Raw genomic sequence first — 19,103 nt, 5'->3', positions numbered from 1 at the left:
TTTTTTAGTAAAGATATTGCTCATAATATCGGACTAATTTACCAATTTGAACGTTTAATTTTCATGAAAAGGGTTGACTTGAAATTGACTTGCTCTAATTATGACTTGAGTTGGACTTAAGGTTTGGCTTAAAAATGGCTTGACTGGGAATTAAGTCATTTCAGAATGATTCTAGTTTTTGCGAACTACAGTTTCAATTGTCTTAAATTTATGTTAAACTTCGCTTTAAAGGGTTGAAAGTATATAGTGTAGTTTTAATTTACTTTACAGTATAAAGTGCCTTGCACTGGTTAATAAGTGAATTTACCTTCACTCTCTACATTAACCCAGCCGCACATTTGGGTGGATTCCGAGTGGTTACCCTGCCCCCACACATCGCCATTTCGTCCGGTGATTCCCCCTCGCACGGCCCCAGTCACCCCAAGCCGGCCCCATCTTCGCTGCCCGAACTGGAGCAGCGCAGACTGCAGCACTTCAAGCACTTCCTGGTGCAACTTTACAACAACTCAGGGGTGAAGGGCGAGAAGATAGTGTTTCTTCTACATGACGACAAGTGAGTGTAAAAACTTGATAAGTTTGTGTTTTCTACGTGTTTATAGGGAAACACACAATGAGACCTAAAAGCGGAAAAATATATAAAACCGTAGGATTAAGACCAGTGCTACTTTTTTAGTTTTGTTTACCCCTAGCATCTATCTCCAGATTTCATTTACCCTTGTCTCATGATATGATAACTAAAATCCCGTGTATATATAACAGCACAAAATGACTTAGGTTGTTTCAAATTTTATTAAGATCAACTTAAGCTAAGTTTTACCATTGAAAATCTACAATTTCTCCAGTCCAGAAATATAAAGCTACAAAAGCACAAAACACAGTCACCAAATTTTTGTATTTAAACACTCAGTGCAAACTAGCTTCACTATTATTACAATAAGCAAAAAACACCAAAAGACAACATTTCAATTGTCGTTTTACTGCAGAGCTATCATCCATTTCTGACTGTTCACCCTTATTCACCTCTTTTGGTTGGTTCACCCATGCAAAAATTTTATTGACCCTGGGGTGAACCATTCACCTGTTTAAGAAACACTGATTAAGACCAACGACATAATAAAGCCAAATACGCAGTAATATCCACAACAGAATAATAACTTAGTCAAAATTTGCTTTCTATAAGTTGCGTTTTTCTTGTTTTTTAGTTTAGTTATTGTTTCTCATCATACGACTTTAACAATTTCAATTGTTCAACGCAGTGCTTTTCAATCTTTAAAATTTCCATCGGCACTTTTTTATTTCGGAAAATTTCCATCCGCTCGTAACAAGCACAGTTAGTTTGCAACCTTTAGTTTTATTTGCGAAATAACAATGAAAGGGTGTGTGGCTTAAGCTTTGACCGATATAAAATCAATAGTTTGAGCTGCAATGAACCAATATACGAGCCTATATTACTGTACCTGTAACGCATAAGTGGGCGCACAAGATTATTTGATAACTGTATTAAACATAATAAAAAATAATAACATGCACCACTTTAATCCGCACAACGTTTGTTATCCGCATTACAATTTTGTTCATCCGCACAAGTGCGTACCATTCCACGGGTTGAAAAGCACTGGACTTTATCGTTTCCTTTTTACCAAGGGCGGACTTGAAACTGACTTGCTCAAATTATTACCTGACTTGAGAAACTGATGACTGATACTGGGATTTGACTTGTTATTTACTCGCAATCACTTGATTTGAACTTAAGTTCTTTAAAAAATGACTCGATGCCGACTTAAGTTTTTTATACAAATGATCTGACTGGGACTTCGGTCATTTCAAAATGACTTTTTTTACAACACTGTTAATTGATGACTTGTTATTCGACTTAGAAAAGTATACGAGACTTGTTATTTATTCAAAAAGACTTGACTTTGACTTAAGTTATTTTACAAATAACTAGACTGGTGCTTAAGTTGTCTTAAAATCACTTGTTTACAACACTGGAAGACACTCTCTGCCTATCTTTATAGAGAGCTGAATCACGAGTGTCTGGCCGTTGTCGAGGAGTTCGTGTGCTACGGCGCCATATCTCACCTCTTTACTCCAGAGGAGCAAACCACCATCGCCAACTCGGTGCGAAGCGAGGTGACAGCCGCCGGCCTGACCTACTCCAAGGAGATCGCCTGGCATTTCTTCATCTCGACTGTGCGCAAGAATCTCCGGGTCGTGCTTATCTGCTCCAAGACAGGTGAGCGACAATGTCTCACCGTGAAAACTAATTCGTTTAATATTGTATACCGCTGGCAACACAAAAAGTTTTTAACTAGAACTTAAAAAATAGTATTAATCAAAAAGTAGTATTAATCAAGAATAGTGTGCTGATTACAGCCACGTGTCATGTGAATATCATTTCGAAGCCTTTTCAAGCAATACAAAGAACTTTGACTTAAGAAACAGACAGTTTTGTAATAACTTTAAGTGCACTTAAGTCACTGTTTTCAAATGACTTGACTTGACTTAAGTCTTTTGGGCAAATGACTTGACTTGGGTTGAAATAAAGTATTTCTTAAAGTATTTTTTCATAAAATTGAGCTATTTGTCCAAATTTTGTGCACATAAAACAAATTGCTTGCAATATGTATGTTGCGTTTTTCTTATTTTTTAGTTCAGTTATTGTTCATAATCGTATGAGTTTGAAAATTCTAATAGTTTAATGATTTATTTTTTATGACAAGGACATGACTTGAAATTGACCGACTTGGACTGGGACTTAAGACCTGTTATTTATTCGAAAAGACTTGACTGGGACTTAAGTCATTTAAACTGACCTGTTTACAACACTGGAAATATGAAAATTACATTCTAATTATCTCTTATCTCACACAGGCGACTCCTTCATGGAGAAGAGCCTCCAGTTTCCTTCGCTCTTCAGCCGAATGAACATGATCGCTCTGCACCACTGGAGCAGGGAACAGCTAGTCGCCAACGCCACCTACCACTTCAACAAGCCCAACAGTGACGTGGCCAGTCGCCAGGACGACGACGACGATGACGTAATCCGTGGCGGTGACGTCACTCTGGGCAGGCGCGCCCGGCGTCACGTGATGGACGCGAGGGGCCAGGAGAACGTGGCGCACCTGCTGGCCAGCATGCACACGGTGGTCCGGATTAGAGACGACGATAAGTTCTACAGGTCGGGATAATTTATTTTGGTTGTTTTTTGTCGTGTATTTTTGATTAAAAAAAAAGAAAATTCATAAAAAATAATGTGAGAACGTTTTAACAGTTAAGTACAACTGTTTGGGACATAATGTATATGCTTCATAAGGACTAGGGTGTTTTTTCCTGTTAGAAAAGTTTTACAGGTCGGGATAATTTCTTTCGTTGTTTATCGTCATGTATTTTTCATTAAAAAAAAGAAAATTCATAAAAAAATAATATGAGGCTTAACAGTTAAGTACAACTGTTTCGGACATAATGTATGCTTCATAAGGACTATAGTGTTTCTGTTCGAAAAGTTTCAAAGATGACCTTTTTTAACAAGAAAATTTTGCTATTCAGAGTACGAAAAGTTTTACAGTTCGGGATAATTTCTTTCGTTGTTTTTTTATCATGTATTTTTCATTTCAAAAAGAAAGAAAATTAAAGAGTTTAGATCAGACTATATTAAAAAATATAAAAATAAAATGCTTATATTAATACAAACTAAGTTTCAATATAATTTACAACTAGGAGTTTTGCAAGAATACCTAATACTGTTCTGTTTGGTGCTGAAAATATTATTGATGAAGTTATGTGCAGAATCTTGGTTATCTGCATTGCTGACTTAATCAGTTGAAAATCCTTTTTTGCCATGTGTATACGTACACATTTATTTTTTTTAAATCTGCAATAAGAATTGATCAATTTTAAAAACCGAATAGTAACACTAAAACATTTAACAGTGTTCTACAAGCCACAAATCTGTAGCATATTGCCTGGAAGCTGGTAGACGACCATAACAATATTTTAAACCTGCTATTTATTCTATACGCAAACCAAATACTGGTGTTATTTTTTACTTTTTTTTTTTATAAGAACCGATCCAAGAACTGACCAAGTTCAATTTGCCTTCCAGAGTCCCCGGTCACGTGAGCAACTACGCTTACGAGAAACTCGTCGAACGCTTCGTTCAGCTGTACCGCGAGCGCCGCCAAGCGGTCAAAAAGAGCCACATGTCCACCAAAGGCGCCCTTGAGAACATCGATCGTGAGAACCGGATTGCGGAAGCGCTGCAAAAAGACTTGGACCGCGAAAAGAAGGTGGAAAATTATAGAGATTTTTGAAAAATGATTCCTGTGCCTATTTCATGCCTATTTAACTGATTTGGTTTTATTTTTCAATAAAAAACAATTACTCTGGCTTATTAACAAAGCTATCTCAATAAAATTTGCTCAAAGAAATTATGTTTACAAAACGTTTTTGTACGCAAAATACCCGGTTTAATTTCAAACGTCTTTAAGCACCAACAAAAGTATCCTTATCATATAGTTTCTCGTGATCGATTTTTATTAAAAACGAAGAATTCATCAACAAATATTTACCTTTAGGTTCTGGAAGAACACAGAGCTGGAACTTTGCAGCTGCTTGCGCAGATTGGACAGGACATGGTTATCACTGAACAGCAGGTAACCTTGCTATTTGCGCTTGATCCGAGGTTTTAAAGCTAGGATATAGAATACCGTGAAAACTTGTCTTTAGAAACAGTGGGCGAAACTTCCGAAATGCTAGGAATAATCTTTAAAATAAATTAGTTTACTTAAATAATGTTCTTAGTGTTGCCTGGAACATAACCTGAAGCTGACCTATTTTATATTAACCATAATCTGGATTTTAAACTTTCTCAACTTGGCATTATTGAACTAACTGGTTGACTTTGCCCCACAATTTCCTGTTTTAAACATTTTTTCGTATGGTTATTCCTGTTCACCAATACGCCACGGGATACTACATGACAAATTAAATGTGTAACATAATAAGATCCTTTTCCTAACAAGTAAATGACTACAATAACTTCAAATGGGAGAAAATATTCTTTAGACTTTTCTGTCATAGTCAACGTCAGTCATTAATAAGTTCGAGTAATTTTAAAGAGAAATATATTTCGCCACAAAAATAATCAGTCTACTAAATTTTATAAAAAAAATTGTGATCTGGTTTTCTAGGTGTCGTTATGACTTGACCATAGAATTTCCTGTTTTAGTTTTTTTTCCTTAGTGTTAATTCTGTTCACCAATGCCCAACAGGATACTACTTTTTATACTACTTTTTGTTATCTGTTCTTATAGGTGTCGGCAGTGCGGCGTCAGATCAAGAAGATACGTCACCTGAAGAAGACACTTCCCGAGTACCAGCTTGCCCACGAGAAGGCCGTGTTCAAGACCGCAGCCATCGTGGCCGATACCAAGAAAGTGGTCAGCGAGATCGACGTGCAGGTGCTGATTTTTTGCGTTTATTTCCGTTTTTGCGTTTATTTCCGTTTTTTTCGAAAAGTCGCGAATGCCTGCAGATCGATTGACATCGTTTTATAACTTAAACATAAAGTGCGTGTTATCTTCGTAGCGCAGTTCAAAATTTTAGGTGATTTCGAATTGTCTACGCGTAACTCCTTGACTGTTAAATATTTTCTGTTATTCTTACCGAGCAGATGTCAACGATTTACAGTGACTAGAATCATGTGTTCTTTTGTAATAAGTAAATAATTTATACTATTAGTTGAAACCATATTAGTAAGTCCTTGTTAACTTGAAAATGTGCACAGACCATTTTTGCACACTATACTACCATCATTTCGATAACATAAATAATATAATTGTTAAAAAATGTCCTAAACATACTTTAAATTATTTTTATTTTTATGGACATATATGCTTTATAAATAAATTAAGTTAAAATTGTGTAGCTTATTGAACCAAGTTATTTTTGTTTTTTAGCCACAAGTACATATGTAATTAATATGCACGGTAATCTAAAATGTGTCCGATATGCCTACCCTATCAGGGTGGATTCGTACAATTCCTCCCCTTTGGGATGGATTAACATAGGTGTAAACAGTTTTCTTCGCCGTAAAGGTTAGAACATTTTATCCACCTTTGGGTGGTTTACGGAAAATAGAACCCAAAATTGATCCAGTAGCGACGGTAGAAATTTCCACCTTTTCAGCTAACAGTAAAACAGTACATTAGATTAACTTAGTACGTGTTTCCAAACTTGCCGTCCAACAGAACACATAATGCCGACGATAAAACTTCTAAAATTTTATAATAGCTTGAGAAGCGCTCCGCTTCGAACAAAAATCAGTCAGCAAGGTGTAAAACTTTTAATACAAATATGCATTTTCGCCATAAAAACGGCATGATCTGACTGGTTTTTGTTCGAAGCGGAGTGCTTCTCAAGCTTTTACATTAAGTTATTTTAAGATAAATACCCCAATTGTGTAACGAAAAATGCTTAATGAAAACACTTTATTTCAACCAAAGTCGTTTGCCCAAAAGACTTAAGTCAAGTCAGGTCATTTGTTCAAAATACTTAAGTCAAGTTAAGTCATATGTCCATAATACTTAATTCAAGTCATTTGTCGAAAAGACTTGAGTCAAGTCAATTCATTTAAAAACAGCGAATGAAGTGCACTTGAGTCATTACAACAAGATTACAATCAACGACATCAAAACATTCATTTAACATGTTGTTTGATTTTCCGTTTCCCAGGCGCTCCAGGAGTTGCGATCCCAGCAGAAGCCGGACTCTGAGGTGGAGGACTTGATGGCAGCCATCATAATGATCCTCAAGTCGCCCAACTCGGACGTGTCCTGGAGTAAGGGAGCCAAGAGGCAGATGGCAAACCTCGACCGCTTCATCGACGAGCTTATGACCTTCGACGAGATGACCTTGCCGCTGGTGCGTGACGCAAATGCTGTGTGGCGTCATAAACGTTTGACCACGTGGAGTCATTCTTATACAGAATTAGGATGTTTTTATGCTGGCCAAATATGCGCAGATAGTGCTTCGTATTTTTTTAAATCCTCCATTAGGCTTAAATAGTTTCCCAAATAGTTCTAGAAACACTTTCTGTGTTTTTAACATGAAAGTGAAAGAATAGACAACGTGGACTCATTTATAAAGAATTAGGATGTTTTTTATGTTAGCCAATTATGCACAGATTGTGTCCAGAAAAGATTTTTGGGTTTCTGTGTGTGACGCTTATGCCTTTGGAAGCAACTGATTTAAGTTATTTGCATGACTTTAAAGTGACATACATTTGTCAAAATCTATTGAAGTAACTTGTTTCGTGATTTTTAAATCAAGTTGTGCAAAAAACTTGGTTTATTTATCCTCTATAAGGCTTAAAAATTTCCCTCAAAAACTCTCAAAATACTTCTTGTGTTTTAAAAATAAAAGTCAAAGTCAAATAGGTCGAGTAATTCGACATCATCTAAAGGCGTTTCGATCTACACTTGTATCATCATCAGCTAATGTGACTGAAATCTATTTAAACCTGACTGATAAAATGTGGAACGCAATTTTTATAATTAGGAGTTTCTAAACGCTCGGAGCAAATTAACCTTACGTTTGTCTAATTATAAAACATATCTGGTGTTCCAAAACAAAAACAACGTGTAAACGGCGGTCGGTCATAAACGCTATAATTTTTTAAAGCCAACTTTGGAGAATCTTGAAAGTTTCTTAGAAAAGGAATCCTTCACCCCGGATATTCTGATGCAAAAGGCGGCCGGAAACACTGCTGTCGGTAAGAACTCTCGTTTTGCTGCTGTCACCGGTATATTTCGCCTGAATCAATTTTGTTTATGTGACATTACCCATATTTAAAAGCGATGCGCAGACTTCATTTATTGTAGCTGAAATATTCATGTGCAAATATAAATTCCGATTTGGCTCAGTTTAGTTTTCATGATAATTTCAAATTAAATGATCTGACGAAAAATGTGCAGCTTTTAAAGCCTAGCTACGATTTGTAGCCTACGAACATATATTTTGTGTGCTTGTTACGTAAACAACAGTCTCCGAGATTTCGCTTTAACTTCATATTGTTTTTTCCCAAGGTTCTTTGGTGAAATGGGTGCAGGGCGTATTTCGTTACCACACAACACTCATCAGCAAAGTGAAGCCTCTGCACGAGAAGGTTGAAGAAACCTCTGTTTCGATCGGTATGCTATGAATTGTTTTAGGCAAATAAACTTTATGAATTGGACATATGCGACCTGGCTGTTGTTTTACGTTGCTCCTTCTCTATTTGATTGGTATACTATGGCTTGTTTTAATGAAAATAGATACTCAAAGTGTAAACCAGTGTGCCTATCAAGTTTATATTATAATACACATGTAGTTGTATTTTAAGGTTTGTCTGGTTTTATTTTTTAACACCTACTTTAGAAAAACCTGACTGGTTTCTAAATAAAAACTACGACTCATTAAAATACATGTTTTTTTTAAGTTATTTTAGTGAAACACTAACGCAAATTAATACAATTCTGACTCAAATCGTTTTAACACTTCATATATTTCATTGTACTAACTCAAGTCAAATTTTTTTACAACACAAACCAAATCATTTAATACATACAAATATCATTGCAACACAAACTCAAATCGTTGCAATCCCAGTTTAACTTGTTGCAACAATAATTTAAATCTTTGCAACACCGACTTGAATTATTCCAATCTAACCAGATAATATTAGCACCATCTTAATTCACAATTTGTTATAATACTGACTCGAATCATTGCAACATTTAGTCAATTCATTGCATCATTTACTAAAATTAGTGCAACACTGACTTAATAAATTACAACACTGTTTCAATTTGACAATACCAAAATGAATGACAATCGCAGCACTTTAAGTTAAGTCACTTTATTGCAAGATCAACTCCAATAACTTGTAACTGTAATTGCATTATCATTGCACATCTGGCTGAATTTATTGTAAGACTTACTCAATTAATTGCACCACTAACGCCGTTCATCCTTAGGCGCAACTTGCGTCAGATCGAGGCCAACATATCTTAATTTAATGCAATACCACCTTAAATTGATAACATTAAATCAACTTTTAATTTATTGAGTTATGGGACTTTCTTTTTAGCCTAATTTAAAATTTTCGACGTTTATGAATTTTTGAACGAATATTAATAACATATCCTTGAATAACCGGCTGTCGAGTTATGTTTTTTTTTGAAGAGCACTCTCGTGGGTATATCACCCTTTGTGAGTCAATTCGAGCACATTTGAATTTTAGGGCCTAATATGGCTGAATATTAATAATCATAAATGTTAATATTTCAATAGTTTGTTATTAATGTCTGATTGCTGGCTAAGTTCGATTGCTTTGAGAATTGTGTACACATTTCTCTTGTTTACTTCCGGAGATATTACGCGATGAAATTTCCAGCTGCTTGCTTTCCTTTGGTTCAGGTGACGCCCAGCACAAGTTGCGTCACCTGAAGCCAACATAACTTAATTCAATTCAACACCAACTCACATTGATAACATTGACTCAACTTTTTAGTATATTGTAGCAACGCCGATGTTCCTTTTCCCCACAGGTGACGCCCAGCACAAGTTGCGTCAGCTCGAAGCCAAGAAGGAGGCACTCGAGGCTCGCTTGCGCGACCTAGCGGAGGGATTTGAGCAGGCGACGGCCGACAAGAACACGCAGGAGGAGAAGAGGAGTGAGATGGAGGAGCACCTCCGCGTGGCCGGCAAGTTCCGACTCATCCTGGCCGGGGAACATCGGCGCTGCGGTGGAGTGCTCGATACTTATCAGGTAGTGTTTTCATATTTATAACCACGGTTGCGGAGCCCGTTAAAAAATAACCCGAGCACGACTTGGGGCACATGTGCGATTTCGTCGAGTGCCGAGGGCGGCTTTGCCTCTACAACCTGTATTCGTCAATTTATACGTAACGGAATGCGGTGGATATTTAGCAATCCACTTATATGGGTGTCATAATTGATACATTTGCAATACATGGTTGGAAAATATCCACCATATGCTGTTGAATTCCACCTTTACAATTCACAGTTGACGGTCATATTAGTTTCGAAATTTCTTACTGCCCATGGGCGCATCGGACTCCAGACTCGGGTAGTTTAACGTGGTCATACTCGAGTCCCGAGTATGACTCCAGCAAAACAAACTGACTCCATCGAGTCCCGCGTCCGACTCCGCAGCCGTGTTTTGTAACGTTTTAATTTTATTACGTTTTACTTTTTTAATATTTATGCAGATTAACATGAGTTATGACGTTGTTGTTCTGCTCTTGCATCGTCAGTGACAATTTTGTATTTTCGATGTGTAAGTAGTTTTTAAGCAGAACTGATGATGCATTTTGCGTAACTATACTATTTTGCTTTTTATGATTAAAGTTGTTTAGATCTTAAGTCATTTTGAAATGATTGTTCACAACACTGCTGGTCACTTGCAACCTCCTGCTATTTGGCTTTACAAAAGCACATCTTTCGAACAAACAAAAATCACTTTAAATCTGACCTTGTAAAGTTAGGATGAAACTATTGCCCATTATTACTGCGACGTCAAAAATGCCTTATTTAACCCTGGCAAGTGGTGTTTAATGGATCATCTCATCAACTGTTCATATGAAGGAAATTGTTCTTAATTTTTTGCACTAATTTATAGACAAACAATTATTTTAGAGGCTTGACAATACTATGCTTCCCTTTTTTCGTCCAGGGCCGACTTGACTGGGTGACGGGCGCGGCGGCCGTGTCGGCCGGTTTCGCCACCTACCTCTCGGCCTACCCCTACATGCTTCGTCGCTTCATTCTCACTATCGACTGGCCGCAGTGCCTCGCCGAGCGGGGAATCCCCCTCGTGTTCGACTCGACCGACCCGGTGACTGGTCACGTGATTGAGTTCATGCTTGACGTCAACGGTGAGTTGGAAAGGAGAAAATTAAAGCAAATAGTTTTGACTTTTGGTGCCGTTATCGTTGGCCAGTTGATCACAGAATGCACATTGTGTATATGTAATTATGTATGCTTCAGTTGCTGAAATACGGGCTGTTGATCCCCATTGATAGATGCTGTATGTACGAACAGGATGCAGCAGGCAATGGCGCCATGTTTTTTTCCCGACTCGCTCCCTTCTGAGCCTGTGTAACTAAGTTGGTAGAGCGACGATCCCGGTATGACCAAGGTCGTGAGTTCGAACCTTGGCCCAGGCTTGTTTTTCTAGCCTGGCCTTGCTTACACTATACTCCTGATCCGGCTGGTTTCGGTAATCCTCTCCGAAGGCACTCTTGTGTACAAATAGTTTTCGGTTGATACCTTATGGAGCGGCCACTATGGCTTACTGGGCTGAAGCGACTTGTTAATTGACGTCAATTTCATTAAAACGGTGTTGATATAGTTCGCATTCTGTTCAATTTATATATTTTGTGTATTTTTCATAGATTTTTGTTTTTTTGTTATTATTTTTTTATTTTGGTGAATTTTTAATTTATGTATTTATTTAGCCAAATATCGTTAATTTATTTATTTACTTCTAAAAAATGTTTAATTTATTAGGCCAAATATCTGTGCAAAAATGATTGAAGCATTTCGGTTCTGCCACCTTCGTGCAGATGGGTTGATAGACTATTTTCGGGAGTTATCATTCATAATTTTTTAAAGTGCATTTGCATATTCTAAACGAAACGTTATTTTTAAGTCAGTCATATTACAATGTTTTGATAACAGGTTACAGACAAACCATTATAATACCCTCTAATTAGGACCACGTGCATTTTAGGTAAGATTTTTAAATCAGAAACTGAAACTTTTTAAAGGAACTGGAACTTTTTTTTAATTTTTTTTTTTTTTTTTTTTTTTAATTTTTTGAAGTAAGACAATTAATGGAATTATGCATTTTTTAACTTCTGATTGTTTCGTCACAACCGCAGAATCAATATCGGACATGAGCCCACGCAGACTGACCGAGGGTGACACGATGCTCGACGCCGTCATTGCTGCAGGCAACATGGCGTCACAACAGGAAGAAGGCGAACAGGAAAAAGAAGCTCCCTCGATGCAACCGTCAAGCTCCGAGGAAGCGTTCGATCGTAAGTTAGAAAACCATTATTGAAATAAGTTGCAATATCAATGCTAAAATTGTTATTCCGGCAAAACTTTTTTAAGGTACCAACGTTTCGACCATCTATTCATGTCAGAACCAATCCCAATAAATCGCAACCATATGAAATAATACGGTCGGCGAACCAACGAAATCAAACGGCCACACAATATTGTGTCGCGAACCATAGGTTGAGAAACACTAATCCCTTACGCCATTATATTCCGCTCATATTGTATTCTTCTGTGCTCGTTGCAGTGTTGTAATGACTTAAGACAATGACTTGACTTGAGTGCACCTAAGTCTGTGTTTTCTTCTTCAGGGCAAAATAGTTAAAAATATTTTTCAAAAAATGTAAATAAAAAAAACGCAGCATTTTATTTATGGACTTTAAAATATTTACCTTTTCATTCTTGCAACAACCTTTAAACATCGTGTTCTAACAATAGACTGGCCAATTGTTTTTTCGCCACATGCATATTTTGACACTTTGTCATTTTTTGAAACTTATAGTAACCTAAATAAAAAAACAGCTCCTCTGGTAATTGTAATTCTTAACCAACGTTGCGGCAACCTATGCAAGTCGCCTTCGTCAGGGTGAATGAAACCGAAATCCCGTAGTATAATATATGCAAAAACCTATAGTAACTTAGTGAGGTCATCTCTGAAAACCTTTGTCAAAAAATAATAATAATAATAAATCGCAACATTTTAACGCGTTGTTAACAAGTTTACAAATCCCGTTTATCACATTTAAAAAACCTTCCGCCTGCGCAGCCGTCCAGGGTTCTAACGCTGCCATCAACATGCTGCCGCCGGTGGCCGAGGAGACCGACGCCGACGACGAGGCCGACCCCGGCGCCGACGCCGATCGTGACGTCACAAACGACGGCGGCAGCGGCGGAGATGACGTAGAGGGCGACGCCGAGGCACCGTCCGGGTCGGAGCGCTCCAGAAGCGCCGGTGGAAGAAAGTCCAGTCAGCCCGAAGTGGAGACGACTGCCAGTAGGCTGTCGCAAGGGGCGCTAGTCCAGCCCTACTCGCTTGATACGCTGAGGTTCATCACCGCAGAAGAATATCAGGTCGCGAGAAAGCACTGTGGTGCCTTTTATTTTTCCGCTTTTTAATTTTTAAATTGTTGATATTTTTTTAAGTTGCTTTTATTTATTTTTTCCTTTTTTTAAAGTTTTTTTATTTATCATTTGTTGGTTTTGTTTTTGTAATTTTGGTGAATTGTTAATTTATCTATTTTTCCAGTTTTGTTCGAAATTTTTATTCATTTGGTTATTCATGATTTGGTCTGCTAATTGCCTTAAAATTTAAAGCTAGTGTTTTCCTAGTTTCGATTTTTGTGAAGTATCGTTGGATGATCGATTACCTGATAACAGTTAGTTGGTGCTTAGAGATATAGAAAGCATTTTACTCGCTTTGGTTAAAACAAAAAGCTTTTGCATTGTTTATATAACTCAACCAGTTTCGTTTTTATATATACCAACGTTTGAAATCCGACTCTTGTCAATTTTAGAACTTTTTAAGTTCGGTGATGAAAGTTCTGGTGGGAGAAGATGTCCTCCAGGAATGGAAGACCAAGGACTTTGCTCATCACCAGGTAAAACATAATCAACATAATCATTCCTGAATCTCTAAAGATGGGTGATTTCTAATTTTTTACAGAATTTTACGTGACGGACCCCTTGCAAATTTTCAAGATTTGGGTGTCCCTTGAAATAAAATAATCTGCTAAAGCAAAAACGTCGCTACATAAAGAACAATGGAAAATTAAACAGTCATAAATAAAGTAACAAATATGCGTACTATTTATTGAGACGGGTTCTCTTGCTTCACGGTATTACATTTGCCTATTTCGGGCTTGGCTTAAGGCCAAAATTTTCATTCTCGAAGAACACCAACGGGTCCGCGGTATTACAAAACGCATTACAACAGTGTTGCTCAAGTTTTTGTTGCGTTTTTTAAGGCCGAAATACAGCGCAACCAAATAGTGACGATTTTGCGACCCAATCCTATTCACTTAACTTTTTGTAAACTTTAAGAAAAACTAAACCTGTAATAATTAAGAATATGAGCTTTATCTTTGTATTCCTTTCGCAGTTTTCCTAAAATTTTACAGACATCTTGCTCATAACCAATCCAAAAATAAATCCAACGTAGTGCTGCAATCGGCGACGCAATAAAATTAAAGAGCGTCTAAATTTTGAGTCGCGCCCTATGGGTTTGAGAAAATTTTAAATGTATTTAAAAATTAAAAAAAAATTCTTAAATGTTTTCCATTTGTTTTACCAGCTCCAGAACGCTGCTGTAATGTTGTCGTCATGGCAACGTCCGCCTCTTTTGCTCGACCCCTACTTGAACGGCGTCGACTGGTGCGCCGTCCACCTACGTCAGAATCGTGACGTCACACCGGTCAATCTCACCCACAAGATCAACTCTGGTCACGTGACCGCGATTGAGAAAGCGGTCTTGGCAGGTAAGTTAAAAAAATAGAATAACAAAATCTAAACTCAACGAAAATTGCAGTCGGGGTTCCGAAAATCTTCTATTTTCTTTTTTTTTTGAGAGGCGCCGTAAGCCATAAAAGGTTGAAAATCACTGGTTTAAAGGTAGCAACGTTTTTGTTTAAACTAATAATAATTTTTTTATTTGTTCTTTTTGTTGGCGCTTATATTAACAAAACAACAAACTAAGAAATGTACAAATTTAACTGTAGGCAACACCCTTATCTTGATGGACTGCGAGCATCACGCTGGCGCCCTCGCCCGGCCGCTCATTCACTACGCCAATACCGCTGGAGGGCGCGACGAGCGCTCAGACGAGTCACAGACCGTTCGTTTCCTTGGACGGAGGCTGCTCTGCCCAGAGTCCTTCAAGTTGTACTTGACCACCACGCAGATGACGTCATCGCGTATTCACCCTGACGTCATGGCCGCATCGCAGCTGATCAGCTACGTTTCCAACGGCGAAACTCTGCAGGTTGGAAATGTGCTGAATTTGTGTGCGCCGATTTTGTTGCCTGAATCTTGCATAGCATATAATTCAAAGTAGAGCACTTTTTTTTGTGTTTTTTTTTGCCGGGCGATGTTTTTTAATTAAGTTTCAATATTTTAAATCATTTGGAAAAACTTATGTTGGATCCATATAAAGTGTGCCCCGACTACTTAAAAATAATTATATGCATTTTATGCTTATGCAGTTAATACCATTTTTATATGTTTATTTGATTCTTAAAATATTTGCTTAGGCTATATAATTTAATGCCCAAGCAGGTTTAAAACGTCCAAATCTGTGGTGGGAAATTCTTTTCGACTGGGAGGCGCGTGAAAAACAGATAATGTTGTGCCGGGCGGTACCATAAACAAACGTAAACTAATTTTGTGTCTTTAATCCTAAAAAACTGTATAGACTTTGTTTTGGCAAGCTGGTAAGATTCAGATTCAGATTCAGATTCAATTTATTTTTGTGCATGTTTGCAAAGTAAGAGTGGGGAAAAGAGTGTGTGCCCATCAAGGGTATTTTTTAAATATAAATGAAATGAAATATTCTAAATTCAAGTTAAACAAAATCTATATGGCCTAATTTTAATTTAAAAAAAAATGATAGAAAATAGGCCGCGGGCCAGGCTATTTGTTTGTGTCGTACTTGAAAAGGTGTATATTATTTAAGTAAAAATGGAAAAATAACTTTAATTCCGTGAACAAAATCCAAATAATAGCAACAATCAATACATATTTTCACACACCAGGCCTGCTTTAAGCAAAACACAACTGAAAGTCGGTAAACAAAACCGGCATGGAAAACTCAATGCGTAAAATACGAAGCTATCTCAATGACAAATACAATCTATTTGAATAAGAAATTGATGATGCCTTATTTTGTGACGAAATATATATTTCTCTTTTAAATGACTAGAAGATATGTTCGTATTTTACACATTGAGTTTGCCATGCCGGTTGGCTAGAAATTATTAATGACTGACTGTGACCAAGACAGGAAAGTATAAGAATTTTTATTCAACCCTGCTCCGTTTGTTCAGGGCCGGCTTGACTGATGTGAGGACGTGTCGGCAGTAATAAAATTAATCGCTTTATGAAAGGTTCATTTTAAATAGCCACGCAACTCGTTTTATATTCTCTTCGGGCTTTAATATTTATGTATCTGGTTACTGACAACCTTCTACTATTATTTCCAAACCGGCATGTATGCGAAATTGCAGGAAGACCTGTTGCTTCGCGCCTATAAATAACTTCAATACGTGAAATCTAAAACAAAATCTAAATAAAAACAACAATTAATACATATTCTCACACACTAGGCCTGTTTTAAACATAACACAGCCGAAGGTCTTTAAATCCAAACCGGCATGTATGAAAAATCGCAGGAAGACTTACTGCTCCTTGTCCTTAAAGTGAATGACGACAATGACAATTTTGTGCTGGAATATATTTCTCCTAAATAACTAGAAGTTGCCAAGTCTAAACAATATTTCCAACCGGCATGTATTAAAAATTGCAGGAAGACTTACTTCTCCGCGCCCTGATGCGAGTCCGGCCCGACATCTATCGCGAGCGTCGTCGCGTGGCCAGATGCGTGCGCCAGCACCGCCACACGTTGGCGCAATTGGACGCGATCCTGTGCGAGCGTCTGGTGACCGGCGACGACCCGAAAACGATGGAAAACTCGACCAAGTTCCTCTCCAACGTGGTCGAACTCAAAGCGGTTGTAAGTATGGATGGCCGGGCGATTAAAGCCTCGAATTTGGTGAATGTCGTATAGTTCGTAAAACTACTAGAGATAGACCGTTTTTTACCGATAATTTGACCCGATATTTGGCTTCTTCCGATGTATCGGTATCGGTATATTTGGCCCGATATATACTACGACGGTATGATATAGTTTTTGGTTCAACATCATTCCAAGTTAATAGGCTAGAAACGAGTTTAGTACGTATAGGTATAGATTGTAATGTATTTGAAGCTGCTTCAAAAATAGATCTAATATACCTGAGATCCCTTTTATGTTACAAACCACCACATATCAACAAATCTCACGAATGTAAACTAAACAAACTTTACCATCAGCGCGAAACCTCATGATTTAGTGCATAAATCAAACCTGAAAACCAGTGGTCGGCAAATGTCGGCATTTGAGCAATTTTAGTGGGCCACGGGCTAACTTTTTAAATTCCAGTTTTGTCATGTAGTTGTGGGCCGCATGATAGCAGTAACTTATAAACGCTACAAAGTTATTTTTTTATTAAATGAATTTTTGCACTACACGCAAGATTTTTTAAGATTAAGTGTTTTGTGATGAAACGTTATGATGCCATTACTTTCACGTAGTGGGCCTTCAATCGAAAAGCATTTTTGGCCGCGACAAAAAAGCTTGCCGACTACTGCTGTAGACAAAACGACGAGCTGCATATCGCTTCTGGGCCTCTTCGACGACAGTCGTTTGTGTTTTTTGCTTCAGGTCGCCCAGAAACTGACGGAATCGGAAAGGCTTCTTTCGACGCTCAACAGCTTCACTGACGAGCTTTTCCCGATCGCACAACGAGCCGCTCTGCTGTACTCCATCTGCAGAGCTATACCGGCACTCAACATACACTATCAGGTGCGTAATCTTTCTCGGGATAAGACCAAAATCGGACTAATACCTAATATAGTCGTAATACCCTTTAAATAGGAATAAGCCATAAACCCCCAAAAAGATTAGAATTCGAATCACCGAAATTGCCAAACAAGAGCCAAACATAAACTAAATTCCCAACTAGATAATTGCGCCAAAACGAATGCAACGAGAAGTCCGATGGTTTATTTATATAAAAACGTATTAATTTAATTGTCGAAAAAGCTTCATGTCCTCTAACCAGACTTCGACTAAAACTAGATAATTCTAGTTTTCTAATTCAATGAATTAGAGCAAAATGCGGCTAATTTCACTTTTAATCTAATTTGTGAATTGCTTGTGTGCTCTAGTTCTAATTCTAATCTAATTCGTTTTTTTTCTACTTTATCCAATGTTTTTTTTAGTCTCACAGTCTAAAAAAGATTTCAAATTAATAGTATTAATACTATTACAAACTTGTTTTGATCTACTGTTAGATGATTTTTACAATCTGAAAAGCGTAGGCTGTGCTACAACATATCAAAATTAGCACAGAAATATTTAACATTCACATTCTTAACGAAGCAAATTACAATTCGGAATAAATTGATTGTGAATAATTAAATGTAATTTTAGATTAAACTCTAGTTCAAACTTTGGTTTGGAAGAATTCGTTAATTCTATTTCTAATCTAATTCTAATAATAATCTAATATTTTTTAATGTCAAAAAAAGAAGAAAAGCCAAAAGAAAGCTCGTTGTGGAAGTCTTCCTCCTCTAATCTTTCTTTCCGCCGTTCAGATTCCTCTTCCTTTTTTCCTCCACCTCTTCGACTCTTCTGTCGGGAGCGAGTTCGAGGACGAAGAAGACGGTTCCTCCTCCTTTGCTCTCCAGGATGTTGAGATCGTGCACGCGAGGGAGGACGCAGATATGGAGGAAGAAGAGGAGCGGAAGATGAGGAAGGAGGCGCTGGCCAGGAGGAAGGCAAGTCTGAGGCTCGGAAGTGCCAAGAACTCTATGAAGAAGAGGAAGGGAAGACGAGGTAGGCGGAAATTTTTATTGTTTTATTGTTTTTCTGCAGCACGGCTGGAGGGTTTCTGTAAAATGTAAATTAAATTTAAAAATTTTCAAGCAAAATGGTTGGAGGTGTAGTAAGTGGTAGTAAGAATACCGAAGCCCATACACAAGTAAGAAGCATTTTGAACGTTTCGAATAAATCTTTATTCATTTTCAACATTAAGTTTAAAATCTTGTTCATTTTTTTACTATTTTGTTACTTTGAGTCCGAGAATTTTTTGAACAGTAATTTTTTAAATCCGAAATACGATACATTTTTGCTAGGAAGCTGAATCAGTGTGAAAAGTAGT

The 19,103-nt window shown here is 37.4% G+C and overlaps 1 protein-coding gene across 1 annotated transcript in view; it reads left to right on the top strand.

Moving 5' to 3' along the window:
- LOC146166721 (uncharacterized) overlaps window positions 1-19,103 on the top strand; it is a 103,316-nt gene that overhangs the window by 62,503 nt on the left and 21,710 nt on the right. Inside the window, exons 61-79 of the mRNA XM_083384792.1 lie at window positions 331-553; window positions 2,019-2,236; window positions 2,875-3,181; window positions 4,106-4,289; window positions 4,578-4,655; window positions 5,316-5,462; window positions 6,736-6,924; window positions 7,684-7,774; window positions 8,088-8,192; window positions 9,591-9,811; window positions 10,739-10,940; window positions 11,949-12,107; window positions 12,896-13,200; window positions 13,644-13,727; window positions 14,420-14,603; window positions 14,844-15,106; window positions 16,646-16,852; window positions 17,603-17,743; window positions 18,538-18,778. Coding sequence (XP_083240918.1) covers window positions 331-553; window positions 2,019-2,236; window positions 2,875-3,181; window positions 4,106-4,289; window positions 4,578-4,655; window positions 5,316-5,462; window positions 6,736-6,924; window positions 7,684-7,774; window positions 8,088-8,192; window positions 9,591-9,811; window positions 10,739-10,940; window positions 11,949-12,107; window positions 12,896-13,200; window positions 13,644-13,727; window positions 14,420-14,603; window positions 14,844-15,106; window positions 16,646-16,852; window positions 17,603-17,743; window positions 18,538-18,778 — 3,549 coding nt within the window. The remainder of the gene's footprint in view (window positions 1-330; window positions 554-2,018; window positions 2,237-2,874; window positions 3,182-4,105; window positions 4,290-4,577; window positions 4,656-5,315; window positions 5,463-6,735; window positions 6,925-7,683; window positions 7,775-8,087; window positions 8,193-9,590; window positions 9,812-10,738; window positions 10,941-11,948; window positions 12,108-12,895; window positions 13,201-13,643; window positions 13,728-14,419; window positions 14,604-14,843; window positions 15,107-16,645; window positions 16,853-17,602; window positions 17,744-18,537; window positions 18,779-19,103) is intronic.

Source organism: Ascidiella aspersa, chromosome 1 (assembly GCF_963924565.1).
Source record: "Ascidiella aspersa chromosome 1, kaAscAspe10.2, whole genome shotgun sequence".
Lineage (NCBI taxonomy): Eukaryota > Metazoa > Chordata > Ascidiacea > Phlebobranchia > Ascidiidae > Ascidiella > Ascidiella aspersa.
This window is presented reverse-complemented; position numbering and strand designations above follow the sequence as displayed.